This window comes from Sapajus apella, unplaced genomic scaffold (genome assembly GCF_009761245.1).
Source record: "Sapajus apella isolate SASKATOON/1434 unplaced genomic scaffold, GSC_monkey_1.0 scaffold20, whole genome shotgun sequence".
Classification (NCBI taxonomy): domain Eukaryota; kingdom Metazoa; phylum Chordata; class Mammalia; order Primates; family Cebidae; genus Sapajus; species Sapajus apella.
The window spans coordinates 12,365,931-12,387,157 of record NW_022436960.1 but is presented as its reverse complement, the minus strand read 5'-3'; the positions used below and the strand labels follow the sequence as shown (position 1 = coordinate 12,387,157).

The 21,227-nt window shown below is 37.8% G+C and overlaps 1 protein-coding gene across 5 annotated transcripts in view; it reads right to left on the bottom strand.

The window, feature by feature from the left end:
* Positions 1-21,227, bottom strand: part of RPS6KA5 (ribosomal protein S6 kinase A5) — a 188,320-nt gene that overhangs the window by 18,129 nt on the left and 148,964 nt on the right. For all 5 annotated transcript variants that reach the window (XM_032287636.1, XM_032287638.1, XM_032287637.1 and 2 more), the window contains 6 exons: positions 19,445-19,606; positions 17,262-17,387; positions 16,738-16,871; positions 15,860-15,953; positions 11,022-11,192; positions 6,722-6,913 (listed from right to left, as the gene is read on the bottom strand). In XM_032287636.1, the coding sequence (XP_032143527.1) occupies positions 6,722-6,913; positions 11,022-11,192; positions 15,860-15,953; positions 16,738-16,871; positions 17,262-17,387; positions 19,445-19,606 (879 nt within the window). The remainder of the gene's footprint in view (positions 1-6,721; positions 6,914-11,021; positions 11,193-15,859; positions 15,954-16,737; positions 16,872-17,261; positions 17,388-19,444; positions 19,607-21,227) is intronic.

Here is a 21,227-nt window from a genome sequence, read left to right as displayed (position 1 = left end):
TTGATTGTTATAGGCTGTCTCTGAGCTGAGGAGCAGCATGAAGTACAAACTGAAGGTCTTCTCAGGTCTTCGATGAGCCTGTGGCTTTGCCTGGGCATGCTTGGTAACTTTCTAATTTTCCCTGTATAAGTAGTTGCTTTTCAATGTCTGGCTCCCAAAAGGAAAAAGGAGAAAAATGAAGAGGGGAAAAAGGGGGACCAATCCTTTAAGTACCCCTGAAAATCACTTCATCCAGAGGAGGAATGGCTTGCAGTAATGGTGGCAGGCACAACAACAATGACCACTGCTTCTTTGTACCTCTATAATGAGAAACAGCAATTACAGCAATTCAGATCACAGATCCTCTGTATTTAGAGGACAAAGTCGTTCTTGCCCATCCTGGCTCCCACAAGCTGTGTGTCAGTTGTTTTAGGAATATGTGCATAGCTGTCTGCTACAGGGTTTAGGGAATGGGTAGCTGCTATAAGTTTAGCATCCCTAACCCATAAATCTCAAATCCAAAATACTCCAAAAACAAACCTTTTGAGCACCAATATGCTCAATGGAAATGCCCACCGGAGCACTTTGCATTTTGGATTTTCAGATTAGGGATGCTCAACCAGTAAGCATTCTGCAAATATTCCAAATCCAAAATACTTCTGGTCCTAAGCATTTCGAATAAGGGATACTCAACGAATACTCTGCTAAGGGCTAAAATTGACCAACATTTTTATGTCCAAGCCTTCCCTGGAAGTTGAAAACCTTCAATTAACTTCAGAGTTCCAAAACAGTTATGTCAGAGAGATTCTGCCACTGCAATTGATGGTGAGACAGATTCCTGGTGCTTCCTACTGCACTGTCTTTCCAGCATCCTGTCTTTAAAATATCCTTCTATTGTTGATGAATATTGGGCTGTTTCCAGTGTGGGGAATTTTGAATCATGCTGTTATACATCTTCTTATACATCTTTGTTACAGAGCTGTACATATTTCTGTTGGATATATTCCTGAATTGGAATTGCTAGGTTATTTGGACTGCATATGTTCAGTAGATACTGCCAAATAGTTTTCCAAAGTCTGCTCTACTTCTTTGTTCTGCCCTACTTCCTAACAGGTATATTTGTGGCTAAATATAAGAAAGCAGGGGAAGGAGCAGTGGTTCACACCTGCAATCCCAGAATTTTGGGAGGCTGAGGTGGGCGGATTGCTTGAGACCAGCGTGGGCAACATGGCAAGGCCCTACCTCTACAAAAAAATACAAAAATTAGCTGGGCATGGTAGTGTGTGCCTGTAATAACATCTACTGGGGATACTGAGGCAAGAGGATCATCTGAGCCTGGGAGGTTGAGGCTGCAGTGAGCCACAAATATGCAACTGCACTTCAGCCTGGGCAACAAACAGAGCAGGATCTTGTCTCAAAAAAAAAAAAAAAAAAGAGAGAGAAAGCAATCTTTATAACTGAAGGTTTTTTGCTTTCTGACATATAATAATGCAACAGTTTATTGGGTGAAAAACCTGACTTTCCAAGTTTGGAAGCATTGAAGAGGAAACTGATGATGATAGAGAAGATCCCTTTTTCTAGAAGAGTTAAACAAACTTTAGGATCCTCTCAGTTCCAAGCTCTTAAAATTTTAGTTGATTATCTAGCAATCAATTTATGTTAAGGATAATTTTGTATCTGTAAATTGTCTGCAAACAGTGTAGTAAGGTATAGTGATATATCCACATAAAGATATGTATCATATATGTATGTCTGTATATATGTATTATACATGTTCATGTTACATACATACACACATAGAGAGGATGCACACTGGAGATAATTAGAGAGAAAGAAAAAGCAAATGCAGCAAAATGTCAGATGTTCACAGTATTATTCTCTTTTATTTTCTCTAGCTTTAAAATTTTCAAAATAAAATTTTGAGAAAAAAATTAAAAAATAAGGTCCCGAGAATAAAACACTTAGAGAAAATATTTTAAACAAAATTTTATGACAACTCACAGGAATGTTACATATCTTATCCTACTTTCTCTAAACACTGTGTGCTGTGGACTGAATGTTTGTGTCCTCCCCCCGCCCCCTGGGGATTTATACGTGAAGCCCCAGCTCTCCATGTGACTGTATTTGGAGACAGGACCTTTAGGGAGGTAATTAAGGTTAAATGATGTTATATGGGTAGGCCCCTGATCCAAGAGAATTAGTGTCCTTAAAGGGACAGACACTTTCTCTTTGTGAGGGTACAGACCAAGGAAGGGCTATGTGTACACACAGCAAGCAGGTGGCCATCTGTAACCCAAGGAGAGGGCCTTCACCAGACACCAATCCTGCTGGCACCTAGATCTTAGACTACCCAGCATCAAGAACTGTGAGAAAATAAATTTCTGTTGTTTGAGATGCCTAATTTGTGGTATTCTGTTACAGCAGCCTAAGCAGATTAATATACCGTGTAAGCTCTATTTTTATTAAAGTCCTACACATTTCAGGCAGGGATTGTATATCCATAGGGTATAATGGGTTATAATCAAAACCTCATAATACTACATGATGTATCTTCCTGGAGTATTTATTTTATTCAGTGGGGACAATATAATTTGTTTTCATATTAAAATATCCACGTGCATGTTTTTTAGGTGTAAAATACAAAACTTCCATTTATTTTTAAAACAAATCAGGAGACTTGAAATAAATTTTGTGCTTGTTATGGGATAATTCAGCCTTTGTATCTAGATATGCAATCATTTATATGGAAAAGTTAGCAGAGCACTCCTTTTTTTCCGATAGCTTAATGAAGATGTTAATTTCATTCATTTTAATCTGTATTTTATCATGTACCTCTAAAAAGCAAGGACTTTTGTTTTTTGGAGACAGGGTTTTGCTCTGTCACCCAGTCTAAAGTGCAGTGGCGTGATCACAGCTGACTGCAGTCTTAACCTCTGGACTCAAGTGATCCTCTCACCTCAGCCTCCCAAGTAGCTGGGACTACAGGCATGAGCCACCACGCCCAGCTAATTAAAAAAAATTTGGGGGACCACGGCGGTGGCTCATGCCTGTAATCCCAACACTTTGGGAGGCTGAGGTAAGCGGATCACCTGGGGTCAGGAGTTTGACCAGCCTGGCTAACATGGTGAAACCCTGCCTCTACTAGAAATATAAAAAAATTAGCCAGGCATGGCGGTGGGCGCCTGTAATACCAGATATTTAGGAGGCCGAGGCAGGCGAATTGCTTGAACCCAGGAGATAGAAGTTACAATGAGCCGACATGGTGCCACTGCACTCCACCCTGGGTAACAGAGTGAGACTGACTAAAAAAAAAATAATAATAATTTTTTTTTCCTCTAGAGACTGGATCCCACTCTGTTGCCCTGGCTGGTCTTGAGCTCCTGGGATGAAGCAATCTTCCTGCCTTGGCCTCCCAAAGTGCTGGGATTACAGATGTGAGCCCCTGTGTCTGGCCATAAAAGGCAAGTACTTTTAAAACCACAACTACAACACCAACATCACATCTAAAAAAACTTAGTAGTAATTTCTTTGTATCATTCAATTTTATTCAAATTTCTAATCAATGTTCAAATTTCCCTGGCTGTAGTATACACATAGTATATAAATTAGATCTACATGAATTACGTTTAATTTGAATTTAATAAATAGAATTTAAATTAAGCTGGGCACTGTGGTTCATGTCTGTAATCCCAGCATTTTGAGAGGCCAAGGCGGGAGGATCACTTGAAGCCAGGAATTTGAGACCAGCCTATGCAACAAAGCAAGACTTCATTTCTATTAAAAAAAAAAAAATTAGGTGGAGTATGGTGGCATGTGCCTGTGGTTCCAGCTACTCAGAAGGTTGAGGTAGGAGGATCGCTTGAGCCTGCAGTGAGCTATGATGGAGCCATTGCACTCCAGCCTGGGTGACAGAGGGAGAGACTCTGCCACAAAAAAAAAAAAAAAAAAAAAAAAAAAAAAGAATCTAAATTAGAAAGTGCTTCAATCAGGATTTCAGTAAGATGCAAACACTGTTTCTTTTATGTCTTTTCATCTGTAAGTTCTCAGGTTACCTTTTCTTACCATTTATCTGTTGAAGAAACTGGGTTGTTTGTTCAGTAGAACTTCCCACAGACTGGATATTGTGATTATACTCTGTTATATCATTTAGCCTGGTTTTTTGTCCTATTTTTCTTAAAAATTTGACAATTAGATCTAGAGAGAAGCACGGCTTCCATTCACGTCATTTCACAAAGTTATTTCTATAGTTAAGGAATTCAGAGGCTCCAAAATACCTTGCTGCATGTTTAAGACTGCCTTTTAGAACCTTCAAGGGTTTGATGGACATAACTGGCCTTGTACAAGAGAAAATAAATTCTTAAAAATGAAAGTCTCTTTTTTATTTAGATTAATTTTTAAGACATGCTACCAATAAAAATGTCATCAATTTAAGTCCTTCAACAAAACTCAGACCTTCAAGTCAGTTTATTTTTGTTTAAAATGTTATTCACAAATATGTAAGTTTAGTTTCAAAATTATAAATGATGACTGAAAATTGACGAGATAAAAACTATATAAAACTTAAAAATAAAAGAACCACCATCCTGCAGGGACAAGTGACTTGTCATTGGGGAAAAACAACTGGCATCAAAATAAATACCAAATTTAAGCATAAAAGTAAAATATAATAATTCTAGAGAAAAATTTAGGAGAATATTTTTATAATCTTGGGTGGAGTGACAATCTGACATCAAAGACAAATATCATAAAGAAAAAGACTGACATATCTTAGTACATAGACATTTAAGAATCTTCTCTGTTTAAACCCCTCTAAAAACAAAATCAAAATCCCATATTACCATATACAATTTTTTGGGTTTTTTTTGAGACAGAGTCTTGCTCTGTCGCCAGGCTGGAGTGCAGTGGCACAATCTCGGCTCACTGCAACCTCCACCTCCTGGGTTCAAGCAATTCTTCTGCCTCAGCTTCCCGAGTAGCTGGGACCACAGGCACGTGCCACCATGCCTGGCTATTTTTTGTATTTTTAGTAGAGACTGGGTTTCACCATGTTGGCCAGGCTGGTCTGAACTCCTGACCTCATGATCCGTCTGCCTCAGCCTCCCAAAGTTCTGGGATTACAGGTGTGAGCCACCGGCATATAGTTTTAAAACAAGTGACACACCAGAAAAAACATTTCCGGTATTAATGTCAAAGAATGAAAGTCTTTAATAGAGCTTTAAAATGCAGTAAGAAAAATCTCCCCATAGGAAAATGGACAAAGCTCATAAAGATCAATTCAAAGAAGAGGTTGGGCACGGTGACTCACATCAGTAATCCCAGTACTTTGAGAGGCTGAGGCAGGCGGGTCACCTGAGGTCAGGAGTTCGAGACCAGCCCAACCAACATGGTGAAACCCCAACTCTACTAAAACTACAAATATTCCAGGCATGGTAGTACAAACCTATAATCCCACCTACTTGGGAGGCTGAGGCAGGAGAATGGCTTGAACCCTGGAGGTGGAGGTTGCAGTGAGCCAAGATCGTGCCACTGCACTCCAGCCTGGGCAACATGGCAAGACTCCATTTACAAAAAAAAAAAAAAAAAAAAAGTAATTAAGATAAAAGAGAAAATATAAATGTTCAAATGCATGAAAAGATGCTCAACCTAAATATTCATCAAAGAAATGCATGCAAATTATCACAACGGGATAGCATTTCAGATGAAAACTGATACCCAATGTACTCCCATACAGTTGATGAGAACATAATCTGGTAAATCTTTTAGAAGGAAATCTAGGCACATATGTTAAAAGAAACTTGTGTGTATCCTTCTCCTGGGAATCCATCCTCAGGAAACAGTGAGACAAACACAAACACATATATAAAAAATATTCATTTGGGTAGCTTATAATTAGTGAAAAAAATGAAAAAAATGCTAACTTATTAGTCAATAAATGGTTAAATAAGTTTTAGAGATTCAAAATACAGGTATAATATATTCTTATTTGTTTAAAAATTCTAATATGTACACGTGTATAGAAAACATGGAGAGATGTAAAGTCTACATACCTACAGGGGAGGAGAGGCTGGAGGGAGAGGGAGAACTTGAGCTATACATCTCTCTAGAAGATTATGAGTAATTTTCACCTTGTTTCTTCTTTCTGTACTGTCTGAAATCTTCCCAAGATTATGCATTACACATTATATGCGGAAAAAGTAACAATATTTGGAGGAAAAAATGCAAGATTTTACCAGCTTAATGTTCTGTTTCTAATCACAGCAGCCAAGGACGTTTTGTGAAAAGCATGCTCACAATTACTTTAAATTATGTAGTAGAAATACATCTAATTTAATCTATTTGTGTTAATTTAGCCTAAATGGTATTCTTTAATTACATTTTAGTCTGAAACTTCACAGAATAGTTTTTTAAAAATGTTTTTCTATTGATGAATCACTTTGCTATTTTCACATTATGTCCAATATGTCTTTAAAAATATATACTACAGTTCCTTTAATTCTCATTCATATAAAACACAGCTAACTTAAATATTTTAAAATGAAGCAAAATAAAAATTCCTAATTTTTCTCTAATATAAGTTTTTAGAAAGGGAAATACTCTTCGGTCAGGCCTCTAACTGGTTGTACAGACAAGAAACCAATTCGTCAATTTTTTCATGAATGTAAGGAAACAGTGAGGAGCGAGATAAGGGGAGAGGACACCAAAGAAACGAGCAGGTTAAATGGCTCTATTGAAACGAACTCACCAAAATGACGCCCAAGCTCCACAGGTCACAGGACTCATCGTAGCCGTTCTGATTCAAGAGCTCTGGGGCCGCATAATGAAGGGTGAAGCATGGAGTTTTCAGGGGTTGATTATCTGGTGGCTTTAGCCGTGCAAACCCAAAGTCAATTATCTTAATTTCCAAATTGTCATTTTCATCAGTGAACAATAAATTCTGCAAGATATCAATGCTTACATTAGTTTCTCACTAGACATGTCTTGGGATTTGCTGGTTCTATTTATTTAACACTGTATATTGATAGTTGATTCATGCACAGAGAGGTCTCACGGGGAGGCCAGAAGGCAGGGCATCAATGCACTCTGCATGATGCTTTTGGTATTATTTCAATTTTACCACATCACATGAAACATTTTTCAACTGCACTATGCCTCTCCTGATGTCAGACCCTTTGTCTAAGCTTTTCCCTTAGTTGCTTCCTCCACCAACCTACCTTCCCCCACATCTACTCCTCATTTAGAGTTACCATCCTAACCATCCTACCAAACTGAAGTTAGAACTTTTAATATTTTTTCCTAACACTACTTACTTTTCCTTTCTGGCACTGATCACCTCTGTATTGCTAGTTTAATGTCTTCATCCCCATTATACCATAATTCCATAAGGACAGGGACTGTGTGTCTACCTTATTTTCTGACCCTACCCCAGGGCCTGGCAAGGACATAGAGTAGGTGCTTTGGTAAATATGTGTTCATTGAATAAAGTCGCAAATAAAATAGCTATATAATATCTAGCATTGCCTATTGAAGGAGACATGGCGGAGATACCATTACATTTCAGAAATATCTTCTCCAACAGCTAATACTTAAACATATTTTGATATGTAGAGATATTATCCCTTAAATATTCAGAAAACATTATTATTTTGAATCATTCATCTACCAAGGCTTCTTGATCACTAAGGCTTTGTAATATTACTTTTTGTTTTTATCACATGCTTAATAAATACTAACTGTACTGATGCACAAATTATTTTAATAAGCACATTAAACTAGTACTGAAAGTAAGTGAAATCTGATTATATTGTTTTTAGGCATCCTAACAAAATCTGTTACGCCTTTATAGTCATTAAATTGTTCCCAGCTCTGGAACACCATTTGCTTTGTTAATGCTATTCTAGCTGAAATAAAACACATTATAGAAGGTATCACTGATGCAAAAAAGAAAAATCTCCTAAGCCTTCCATTTGGCAAGTGAATAAAGTGGGTGGAAAGAAAAACAAAAAAACTAGCTAAAAAATTGTCTTAAATTTTCTAGCATACAATGTTTAATCATGAATTTGTGACAAGGAAGTCACAGCTGGGGTTGATGGACATGTGCTTGGGAAGAAGTCTTTCAGCAAATAACACCTGAACTCCTCTGCAGTACAAGGCACTGTACCACACAGAGCAGCTGAATGAACCACAGCTGGCCTTGTCTTCATTGAGCCTGTTAAGTCTTTGGAAACGACTACGTTTATTCTATATTAAGACTGGTAAAGGGCTTCCTTGATTTTAGTTCTTTTTCTTTTGAGACAGTCTCGCTCTGTAGCCCAGGCTGGAGTGCAGTGGTGTGATCTCAGCTTACTGCAGCCTCTACCTACTGGATTGAAGTGATTCTGGTGTCTCAGCCTCCCAAGTAGCTGGGATTACAGGCGCCTGCCATCACGCCTAATTTTTTTTTTTTTTTTTGCATTTTTAATAGAGATGGGGTTCTGTCATGTTGGCCAGACTGGTCTCAAACTTCTGTCCTCAAGTGATCCACCCACCTCGGCCTCCCAAAGTGCTGGCATTACAGGTATGAGCCACTGCACCCGGCCAAATCCAGTTCTTAAAGGGGAAGAAGTGAGGGGATGTGGCAATCACTTCAATTTGGTGACTTTAATCCATTCCTCCTATTCCTGAGCAGGTAAAATTGAGAAACACTGCTCACTTGCCTGCCTCGTCTCAAGCTCAAAGTCAGTGACAGTTCTACATGGAGGATGATGTGCCTAGTCAGGAATGGTGGGAAGTCACCATTCGATCCCATTTTATCCTCAAGTTCTCCCTGAAACAAATTTGATGTATGCAACTTTTCTTAAGCTCAGGACAAGTTTGAAAAATACAAAGCAGCTTACTAAGAATGTTAGCCAGCTTCTAAATTTATCTGACTCTTACCTAGACTTAGGATTCTGCCTATACAGAAAATGAATCCACACAGCTACCTACCAAAAGAGATAATCAGACCTTAAAGTGCCTCATGGGAAAAATATTAAACTTTTAGTTTGGAAATGACATATACTGCCATTTAAAAGCCAAAGTGAAAGATATTTTAGTATGAAAATATTAGTTCAAAGGTACATTTTCGTTTCTCCAAAATCTAGTTTGATTTAGGACTATAATTGTAGTTGAATGTCCCAAGTAATCTGACAGTTCTGCCTCATTTCAAGCGAGTATTTGAAAGAAAAACCGTACAACAAACGAGAAGAACCAAGCTACATAAGTATCTTTTTATCAGGAAAGGAGGAATGCAAATCTAAATTCTGCAAGAGAGGACAGTTGCCTCATTTGAGACTCATGAGGTGACAGATGGCCAGTTTTCAAAGAATAAAACATGTGAAAATGAATTCTATACAGTCATGGAACAGATCTTTTCAATTAAAAAAACTACATGCTTGTTCCTTGTCTATCAAGAAAACATTTAAGTGGTGTGCTTTCACATTTAAAAATAGACAGCTAATCTCCAATGTACAAAGCACCATATTTTCAGTGGGTGTTATGTAGGAGAGTGAGAACTATGATGAAGGAAGCAGGGGGAGCTATCATAGCTGCAAGTTAATAAAACACAATTCACTTTTGATTAATTACTAGTAATGTGAATAACAGTAATAGAAAATACATAGACAGAAGTTTAAATACATGACAGGAATAAATCAAATATGTTTTAAGGCACAGAATTCCATTACAAAATTTTCTTCTGCATGTAAAGTTGAGATACTTAAGTACCTTGAATTATTAGAAGAGGAGGATGTTTTAAAAATGGAATTTTTAACATTCCATTTAAAAATTCCATTTTTAGGCTGGGCGCAGTGGCTCAAGCCTGTAATCCCAGCACTTTGGGAGGCCGAGGCAGGTGGATCACGAGGTCAAGAGATCGAGACCATCCTGGTCAACATGGTGAAACCCCGTCTCTACTAAAAATACAAAAAATTAGCTGGGCATGGTGGTGCGTGCCTGTAATCCCAGCTACTCAGGAGGCTGAGGCAGGAGAATTGCCTGAACCCAGGAGGCAGAGGTTGCGGTGAGCCGAGATCGCGCCATTGCACTCCAGCCTGGGTAACATGAGTGAAACTCCGTCTCCGTCTAAAAAAAAAAAAAAAAAAAATTCCATTTTTACAACATCCTCCTGTTCTGATAATTCAATAAGTAAAAGGCAAAAATAGTACTTTTAGAGAAATATTCTTTTGTGGCTTAATCACAAAAGGCACATCAAATACGTTAATATTTTAAATATACTTGATAATGTATTATAGTCACATGATAATTAAACAAAGTTCTATTTTGGAGAGAACATGTACAATTTTGTATATGGTAAAGGATGAATCATCGTTATCTTTTTATACATATTAGTTTTTGTTTTTCAATTTTCATTATTTTGTTGATTTTCTAAAAGGAAGGAATTTTCATATTTTTGATACTAAAAAGGGATCATTCTAAGAATGTTTTCTATTAGCCTTTCATAAGAGGAGATATATAAAAAGCTGTTACTTCTGCATAGTTCTATAAATATGATAGCACAATCACAGAAAGCACACAGAAAGATGGTATAACTAATTAAACCAAGACAATTCTTTATGTTTAAGTATTTAGAATAGCATTATATACATTTTTATTCATGAGCTAACCAATTTGATTACAAATGTAAAAAATAAGTTTTCAAAATACATCATTTAGAAAAAAACCCTCTAAAATTATATGTATGAGATATTATTTTCTGCTGTAAAAATTCCCATTGCTATTTTTAGTCCACAACTGTTGCATAAAGTATTTTTTCCATAAAAGGCTCTCACACTTAACAAATATAACCTCAAGATGATCAGCTGGCAAAAAACAAACAAAGACAAATTTATTTTAACCTGAAATATAAAAGAAAAAAAAAAACCCAAGAAACGTATTTTTAATTATCTATTTAACAGCCCTGAAAAGCAAAAAAATAAGGAAATCTCCTCAGAAACCTCCCACACGTTTGGAAGATCTTTAACAATGATGCTAGATTGGATTACATAAGAGATCAAGTTATTTTATACCTCAGGTTTCAAATCTCTGTGCACCACTCCAACATCATGCATGTGGCTTACAGCGGAAACAAGCTTCCTCATGATGTAGCTAGCTTCCGTCTCACTGAAGTGCTTCTTTTTCTTAATGCGTTCAAACAATTCTCCCCCATTCAGAAGTTCCATCACTAGAAATGTGTGAAGCTAGAAAAAAAAAAGAATAATGTGGTGGGCCTTCCTGAAGCACGGTAGAAGTTTATTAACATATACAACATTTATTGACTAGCACCAATAAGTTTAAATAATCAATAGCAATCCTTGTATCTTAGAGGAAAGAGCTGAAAGATACTGTAGCTATTTTAGAATTCTATTTCAGTAATGGAAAATTTCAAGTACTGCTGTGAAATCTTTATACTGTATATCCTTTATCCCTTCCGTGATTAATTCTTTCATTTGTAGTGCTTTGTTTTAAGAATGAGGTCTCTAAAAAGAAATCTGGCCTTAAATTCCTGGCCTAAGGGATTCTCTCATCTCAGGCCTCCCAATGAGCTAGGACAACAGATGTGCAGCACTGTACCCAGCTAATTATTTCATTTGAATTCCACTCCAACCCTCTCCATTAAGTTTACACATTTCTTTTTAAACTGCTGACAATAATGTGAAATCACTTGCTTTAAACAATATAGACTCTGAATACCGACTGAGTAGAATGGGCAACTGCCCAAATGAGGCCTGGCACACCCATCTAATGGCAAATTAATCTTTTAAAAAAGATATTGAGGCTGGGCTCAGTGGCTCACACCTGTAATCCCAGCACTTTGGGAGGCTGAGGTGGGAGTTGCTTGAGGTCAGGAGTTCAAGACCAGCTTGGTCAATACAGTGAGACTCCATCTCTACAAAAAAAAATATTAAAATTAAAAAAGTTATTGTTTGATACTGTCATTTTGAACCTCTTGTTAGGACTCAACAGGTTAGTTTCAGGGTTCCTATTAATATTCATTACAAATACCCATAAACTCACTATGGGTTTCTGCTTTAATCCCAACAGCATTATCTTCGTAGTTACTTTATAAGTTATATGTTTACCACGCTTTCTCTTCTTCCCCACCCCTGGCCCTTTTCTGTCAGAATGCACAATTTCCATGAAGAAAATAATATAGGAACTATAAAAAAGCAAAGGACTATAATCCCAGCACTTTCAGAGGCCAGGGTAAGAGGACTGCTTGAGCCTAGGAGCTCAAGACCAGCCTACACAATATAATAAGACCTCATCTCTACAAAAAATAGTAACAAAAATTAGCCAGACATGGTGGAGCACAACTACAATCCAGCTACTCAGGCGGCTGAAGTAGGAGAATCACTCGAGCTCAGGAGGTCAAGGCTGCAGTGAGCCATAACTGTGCCACTGCACTCCAACCTGGGTGATGGAGTGAGACCCTATCTCAAAAAAGAAAAAAACAAAGGACTTAATCAGCTCTCAAATGAACACAAATGGTTTAGGAAAAGCTATTATATCAATATACTGAATTCAGGTGCTAAGCATTATAGGGCCAACATCACATCATAAACAAAATGTTTCCTTCTGTATTAGCAAAACTCAGAATAAACTGCTCATAAAAAGATAATTATCAGTACATTATCCTGAACATATTAGACAAATTGTAGAGTGAACAGCCTTCTAACAAGAAAATTGCTCCCAGCCTGCTATACATCAAGCTAATTTGAGTTTCTCTATCAGACAAATAAAGTGGAGGCTGCAGGTCTACTCCAACTGTAGACTGGTGAGATTTAAAAAGATGTAAGGCAATACCTGTAGTGGTGGAAGAAGAGACTTAGAGTTCAACCTGGATTTGAAGGTGAATTCTGTTATTTACTCATGATCTTGGGGATGCTACTTTATCTTATTAACTTTAGGATCCCTATCAATAAAATGCAGATAACAATGAGAAAATGTATGTGTGGTAGAGCTTGAATGACGGGCCTCCAAAAATGTTCACGTTCTAATGCCCAGAACCTGTGGTAGTTACCTTAGAAGGATGGCAAAAGGGCCTTTGCAGATATGACTAGCAAATGGGAGATTATCCTGAATTATTCATCAGAGTTAGCAGTATGATATGTGACCCTGGAGGCAAGATCTTAAGAGTGATGCATGGAAGATTCATAGTCAAAATGTTGGGAGGTGTCTAGAAGCTACAAAAGGCAAGTAAATGGACTGTCCCTTAGAGTCTCCAGAGCAGTGGTCTTCAACTTTTTTTTTTTTTTTTGGAGACAGGGTCTCACACTATCACCCAGGCTGGAGTGCAGTGGTGCAGTCTCGGCTCACTGCAACCTCCCCTCCCTGCCCCATCTCAGGTTCAACCAATTCTCCCACCTCAGCCTCCTTGGCTTCCGGAGCAGCTTGGACTACAGGTGTGTGAACACCACACCTAGCTAATTTTTTGTATTTTTTGGTAGATATGGAGTCTCACCATGTTGGCCAGACTGGTCTCAAACTCCTGGCCTCAAGTGATTCAGCTGCCTTGGCCTCCCAAAGTGTTGGAATTACAGGCGTGAGCCACGTCCCCAACTTTTTTGGCACCAGGAAATGGTTTCACAGAAGGCAATTTTTCCATGGAAGAGGGGAGGTGGTAGTGGGGCAGAACAGGCATTAGATTATCATAAGGAGTGCTGCGACTTAGATATCTCGCATGCACAGTTCACAAAAGGGTTTGTGCTCCAGTGAGAATCTAATGCTGTGGCTGACCTGCCAGGCAGTGGAGCTCAGGCAGGAGTGCTGGCTCACCTGCCGCTGCTCACCTCCGGCTGTGCGCCTGGTTCTGCTCTAGAGAGAACCAGCCCTCCTGACAGCTTGACTTTAAGCCAATGAACCTGATTCTGGACTACTGACCTCCAGACTGAAAGACAATAAATTTGTATTGTTTTAAGTTTGTGGTGATTTGTTGCAGCAGCAATAGCAAACTCATGGAGTATGTGAAATGCATATCACGGCACACAAAATGAACTACACTAATGCACAAAGGCTGAAGACCCATCATAACCAATTTTACACATTAGTTGAAGAAAAGATTGGATACAGGGATGATCTAGGCAACTGTGTCACCATCATGGGAAAAACCCAAGATACATTACAACTGCATATTAGATTGACAATGTAATTTATACTAGTTTGTTTAGGATCATATCATGTGACAATTTATATTTTACTAACTCCTGAATATATAAATAGCAAAACATCTACTGAATTTGTGACATAAATAAAAATTAGGAATGTAGTTCCTGGGACCTGACGTTAGTCTAAAGGTCACAGATCAAATATTTGTCTGGGACGTAGGTACCGGTACAGCTGCAAACCCAGACGGAACATCTAAGATCACCCATTGATTCCTTGAATTATGTGAATTTCCTCTATGTCGTCTTCAATAGGAGACTGTCCAGTGAGCCTCTTCTTAAGCACCTTCATGGCCAAGGGACTCCCTACCTCCTCTGGTGTCGAGTGACTTGATGAGGCAGAGGAGGTGGAGGATCAGGGACAGCGGTTCCCCAAGTCCTTGCCTCAGTGGCATTTCTTTTCTGACTATAAGAACCAAAGAGTGAGTAGAGGAGGACACCATTTTTGGGTGCTTACTGTCAGATGTGATTCTGCCTTCCCTAAGGCAGTATTGCAAAGTAAATAAAAGCTGGTTGGGCTCTGAAATTGGACTGTGTGATTCAGATCCCGGCCTTACCACACTTACCAACTGTAAAACCTGCTAATTAACTTCTGTGAGTGCCCATTTTCTCACCTCATGGGTCTGTGGTAAGGACTGAGTAAGATAATACATGCAGAGTACCTGGTACAGGACCTAGACCACACGAGATATATGATAATAAATGGCAGCAGATATTATGGTTGTGGTGCTACTGCTGCTGCTGCCTGGTCTCACCATGATGTATCATTCCTGGCAACAGCACTCGAGGATATTTCAATGTGGTAGAGAACTGGGCCCCATTGATCCTTGGTCACAGATATTACAACAGCACAACAAAGAGAGCCCAAAGCTGGAGTCCAGGTTCTCCTTATTAGATTCGCTTTGACTTGCTATGTGACCTTGGATAAGTTTTATGACCATTCAAAATCTGTTTCTTCACTGGTAAAACTGGAGCACATTCAGAATTGGCTTGCACTCTTGTGTCTCCAAGTTGTCTTGAGTAGGACTGCATCACCTCCCCGCCACCGCTGGTCTCAGGGGCAGAGAATAGTGTAATGGAGCAATTTCTGTCATGGGTGAGGTGAACAGACATGAACTGGATACATGGGGCTCCTCCCCCCCTGATGCAAAGCAGGACTGAGAGTAGAAGAGGGGGCAGGCTGACCTGGCCAGGTGTCTGAACAGAATTTACCACCTGGAGCTAGAAGATAAAAGGAGTATCTTTGCTTTCTACTTCCTATTTGTCCTTTAGCTTGCACTAATTAGGCTCCAGACTTTCTCAGTTCTACTCAAGAAGCGAAAGGGAAGCTGGAGGCTCAAAATTCCTGAGTCCTGAGAGGTATTTCAGGATTAAGTGATGGTGGGTAGCAGTTGCACTGGCAACAAGGACATTGTGGCTAATGACTGCACCACTGAGCTCCTGCCCGCCCCCCTTCTTCCTGTCATAGGTTCATAGGTGGCAACTACTGAGTGTGAAAAGCATGAGAAGCGAAGAGATAACCTGATTTGGAGTTGGGGAACAGTGTGTGACTGGGGAGGGGTTTGGGAGGGTGGTTCCTCTGTCCTTTCTGGTGGCTGGGTGATGTCCCATATCCCTGACTCTGACCCAGCAGCACCAACAAAACTGGTGAAAAGTACAACCTTGTATGTGAATTAGTACACAGAGAAAAAAAAGCAGGATACCTGATCATGAAAAACTTCATGCAACTTCACAATATTGGGGTGTCCTTCACAGAGTTTCAGAGCTGTTATTTCTTTCTGAGTATTGGCTTCCATCCTGCAAGATGAAACACTTAGCATCTACATGTCTCTTCAAGCCAGTTTTTAATATCAGTACTGCCCCAAGACTAATTTTGTTTTTATTTACAGTGCATTCAGAATATACATGTTATAGTATACAGTAATGAGGGTTCCATGAAAGTAATCAATTATACCACATACTAGGAAAAGTAGTATTCTGGAGAAGATTAATATTTCTGACTCAGAAAAGTACAAATCATATGAAGAAATGAATGCTCTACTTGTCTGACAATTTGGTAATAAGAATATGCAATCTTAATGATAATCATAAGTTACCAAAACAACTAGATGGTTCTCAAAGCTATCAGTAGCTTGCTAAATAATTTTAGAGAAAAGAGTTTCAAATATACAACTAGTAGAAATAGCAATGGCTGCTAAAATCACTGAGACTGATTAAATATGTCGCTGTCACAAAGAAGTTTTCTCCAAACTTGAAAGCACATAAAACTATGATTTATGTCTAACATGGATTACTTTATCAGAAAATATCAATCACAGCTAGGAAGTATAATGGACCAACTGATGAGCTAAATGGTTAAACCTATGGGTAAAAAAGTCTTACAATGTAATACAGTTTCTTTTTTTTTTTTTTTGAGATGGAGTCTCGCTCTATTGTCAGGCTGGAGTGCGGTGGCTCAATCTCGGTTCACTGCAACCTCTGCCTCCCGGGTTCAAGCGATTCTCCTGAATATTCATTTTAAATAAATACTCTTAATTTACAGAATTCATAAGAAAGAATATTATATTATAAATGGTCATACCTTTTGCTGATTATTTTGACTGCAAAAGCTTGGTTACTTTTTTTATGCACGCACTTTCGACAAATTGAAAAACTACCTTCTCCCAATGGTTTGTCCTTCAAATCTAGGTCATAGTGTTGATAGAATGGAGAGTCCTGTTTAGAAACCAACATCATTTAACTTGAGAAAATGTCAGTAATACACGAGGTATCAAATAAATTATAGAGTAAAATAAAAGTATTAATATTAATAAATAGGAATAGGAGACATTTATAATCTAAAATTCATCTTACTTTACAGGTAATTTCTATTTTCATCTATGTAATTATTTAAGATACATAATACTCTATCATTGTGAAAAGAAGCTCATTCAACTTGACATTAATTCTTTAGGGAAAATAATTGCTATTTCCATTTTTTTTAAATTCCACTTTAGTTGAATGGCAAATTTATGAAACTTACTAGATTTAAAAAGATTAATTAGAGTTGGTATTTAAACACTCACAAAATCTACAAACATGTCATATAAGTTACCACATCTATACCTTCATCATTGCGCTCCTGGCGACATTTGTCACTCCAGGACGTTCGACTCCCATGTGAAACTGAAGAGGGTCTACGACAGCTGCATTACGCTTGAATAGGATGGAAGGAGCAACGAAGGAATAGCCCTAAAAACAAGACAAAGAAATATAAAGAAAAACGAATTGCAGTTTTCCAGTTTAGCACAGATTAGACTGTAATGACATTTTTTCTTAGAAAAACACTTGAATATTTGTTGAGATTGAGTCTAATTTTATTTTATTTGCAATCTAAAATGCAAGATTATTTCAAATCATTTGAACAATGCTGTTCAGAAGGATATAATGCCATCTTCTGGTAGAACTAAACCAGTTCAAAAATAAAGGTAGAACAAGACTTCTTCCCTTTTTCACCCCTAAAATCAGACTCATAGATGAAATTTTCCTGGTTTGCTGATAAAAATTTGTTTATAAACATAACTGACTTCTCAAAAAAATTCAGTCAATGTATTAAACAAAGCGGTCTTTTTTTTTTATTAATATAATTTTTTTTGAGATTGAGAGTACAGTGGTACAATCTTGGCTCACTGAAACTTCTGCCTCCTGTGCCCAAGTCATTCTCCTGCCTCACCCTTCCAAATAGCTAGGATTACAGGCACACGCCACCATGCCTGATGGGGTTTAGCCATGTCTTGAACTGGTCTCGAACTCCTGACCTAAAGCGATCAACCGTCTCGGCCTCCAAAGTGCTAGGATTAAAGGCATGAGCTACCAGTCCCAGTCACAAAGTGGTCTTTAAATGCTATTGTTTTTCAAACTGGAAAAATGGCAAGTCTCATTAAAGTTAGTTTCTAGTTTAACAATTATTTGATTCTCATTTATATCTTCAGAATTAATTTAAAATTGTGTTTTGGAAAGGAACAAAGTCTAATGGCAGAATGATGTTCTGAGCCAAGTGGTATAAAGATGGATGATTAATCTGTTCAAGCTAGAAACCCTTCACTTATCAACAGACATTCAAAAAACTGTTCAATAAGTGCCCAGTCACATACTAGACACTGATAAGTAAAGAAGAGAAGATATAGTCTGGATGGCCAGATTAGGCACACTAAAGCTATACTGGTCAAAGCAAAGCTCTGATGCCATTTAATAGTTAGAATATTTTATTTTGTGTGACAAATACCCTTTTCTAAATATAAAATCTAAATCTTTTTTAAGAGTTAGCAGTTAAGATTAGTCATTGACGGTAAAGAATAAGATAGCACTGTGAACTAAAGAATGTTTTTATACAGGGGCTGGGCACAGTGCCTCATGCCTACAATCCTAGCACTTGTGAGGCCATTGCAGGAGGATGGCTTGAGGCCAGAATTCAAGATCAGCCTAAGCAACTAAGTAAGGCCCTGTTTCTACAATTTTTTTTTTTTAATTAGCTGGGTGTGGTAGCACACATCTTGGTTCCAACTATTTAGGAGGCTTGGGCAGGAGGATCCCTTGAGCCCAGAAGGTCAAGGCTGCAACGAGCTACGATCGTGCCACTGCACTCCAGCCTGAGTGACAGAGTGAGGCCCGGTCTGTTAAAAAAATCGTTTTGTTTTTTTTTTTGGTTGAACATGGTGGCTCACACCTGTAATCCCAGCACTTTGGGAGGCCAAGACAGGAGGATTACTTGAGGCCAGAAGTTCAAGACCAGCTTAGGCAACATAGCAAGACCTTGTCTCTAAAAAAAAACACAAAAATTTGCTGGGTAAGCTGGTTTGCACCTATGGTCTCAGGTATCCCAGAGGCTGATGTGAGAGTATCACTTAAGCCCAGGAGTCTGAGGCTGAAGTGAGCTAGGATAGCACTGCTGCACTCCAGTCTGGGCAACAGAGTGAGACCCTGTCTATATTTAAAAAAATTTTTTAATATGAATAGAGGTAAAATAAAAGACTACTGTATTTTCTATAAAATAGTCTGAAAAAAATAAAATGTCAGATGTAAAATTAAAACATCCCTTATATCAAAAATAAACACATAAACAATATCTGCTATTCAGCAAACTACATGCTTCAGTTAGCAATATGCAATATTTCTGCACTTAATAATTCTGAAGATATTAGAGAATCCCATTTTTATGATGCCAACAAAACTACTTCGATATGGGAAAATTAATGTTTTCTTTCAAAGGATATATGGCCAGTGTACATGTGCACAGAATGGGCAATTACCTGAAACAGCTTCTCAGAGTTCTGGGGCAGGGCTGCAGGAGAATAAGTGGGATCCATTTCTGTGAACTCTTCTGCAAAGTTACTCACATCTAATTCATCTCGAATGACTGGCTTAAATGGTGCAGGCACTTTTTTGGCAGCTAAATCATCCCAATTTATTTTCTAAAACAAAGAAAGTTGGTACGAAGTAGAAATCAATAGCCAAAATGTATTTCCTAAGAATAATAAAGATAGATTAGAATTTTGACTGGTAGGGAGAAAGAATAAAAATAAGGGAACATATTTCAAATCAATAATAAAAAATATATCTTTTTCCAAGCAAGACCACAGCAGTTTATAGCTTGAGCCAATGCTGTGCCTCAAAGATGAGACTATCACTGTTGAATCTCAGAGTGTCCTCTGGGGGGCACCAAGACACCCTAGTTTACTATTAAAGATAGCAAAAATACTTTTGTCCTGAGCCTTTTCAGAAAGGTGTTAGGCCAAAAAGAAAACAACAAAAAATCCAAAACAAAACAAAAAACTGAAATCAAGGGTTTCCAAATGCTCTACAGATGTGGATATTAGCTCTAGAGGAATATACCTATTTTCTAGAGGCAGTGCTACTTAGCTGTCCACCTGCACTTGCTTTTCCTCCTGGTCATCCGGACAGACTGGAAAATAAATTCACCATAAATCATGCATGTGCTTATGTCTAGAAGTTCAAATGATACTATCATACTGATGTGATCACTCTTTTCTTATTCAACTGTGTTCAAGCATTTTAAAGACTGCTTCTTATGTCCCTCACAGAATGCAAGCCCCTTTTCTAACTAGGTCACTTCACTTACTGAGTTACAATACTGAAATCCAACCCTTTGCTCTGGTTCTTTGTGCTCCTACCATTTAAAATAACCTCAGATAATACTTACTGAATTAAATACTACAGATCTCCTATTACCATATTTCTTCAAATCTAAGATGCCATCACTGATAGTAAGATACACAATTATTTTATGTATCATTAAGAAAAAAGTATTAATCATAAGAATATAAGATGATGGCCACTGTAATATGCATACTAATTTCAGTGATGATAAAATATGAAAATGTGCACTTCTTGGTTGATAAAATTCAGTAAGTTTATATCAATTACCATACAATGATTTTATTATGCTGTCTCGTAGATGCAACAGGAACAAAATAATTAAATTACAGATCTTCAAATTTCTCAGTGAGATCATTTAGTTCATATTCTTTATTTGATTCAGTGAAACTGAAGCCCAGAAATAAGAAAGATTCTTTCATTCAAACACCAGTTGGTGGAAGAGTCAGGATTTGAACACAGTCTCTTGACTTTCTAATTAGTGTTTTTTTCTCTCTGCAGCTGTAATGTTTTCCATTATAAGCATATAACTTGTGCTTGGCTATTGTACATATATTAAGAGAAACTTCTATAGGAAAGGGGTAATTTAAAGAAACATGTTGTTAGCAGGAGAATGTTTAATATGTAGAAAATGGAATGCTGTTATGATCCTTTCCACCTCCGCTCCATTTACAGAGAAAAAGGCCATTTAGGCCTTTACAAGCAGAATTCTGGTCTTTCCAAAAGTGTCCCGATCATTTAAAAAGTCAAGGCAATTAAATAATCTAAAATTACTATTCCAAGCTACTGAAAAGAGAAATTTCTCTAATATGAAAGACATACTGCAATATTCTCAAATACAGGGAGCAATGGAGAAAACAATCTTAGGAAAATATGATTGGGGCTACTTTGCTCAAATCATTTCTTAAATTTTACCTG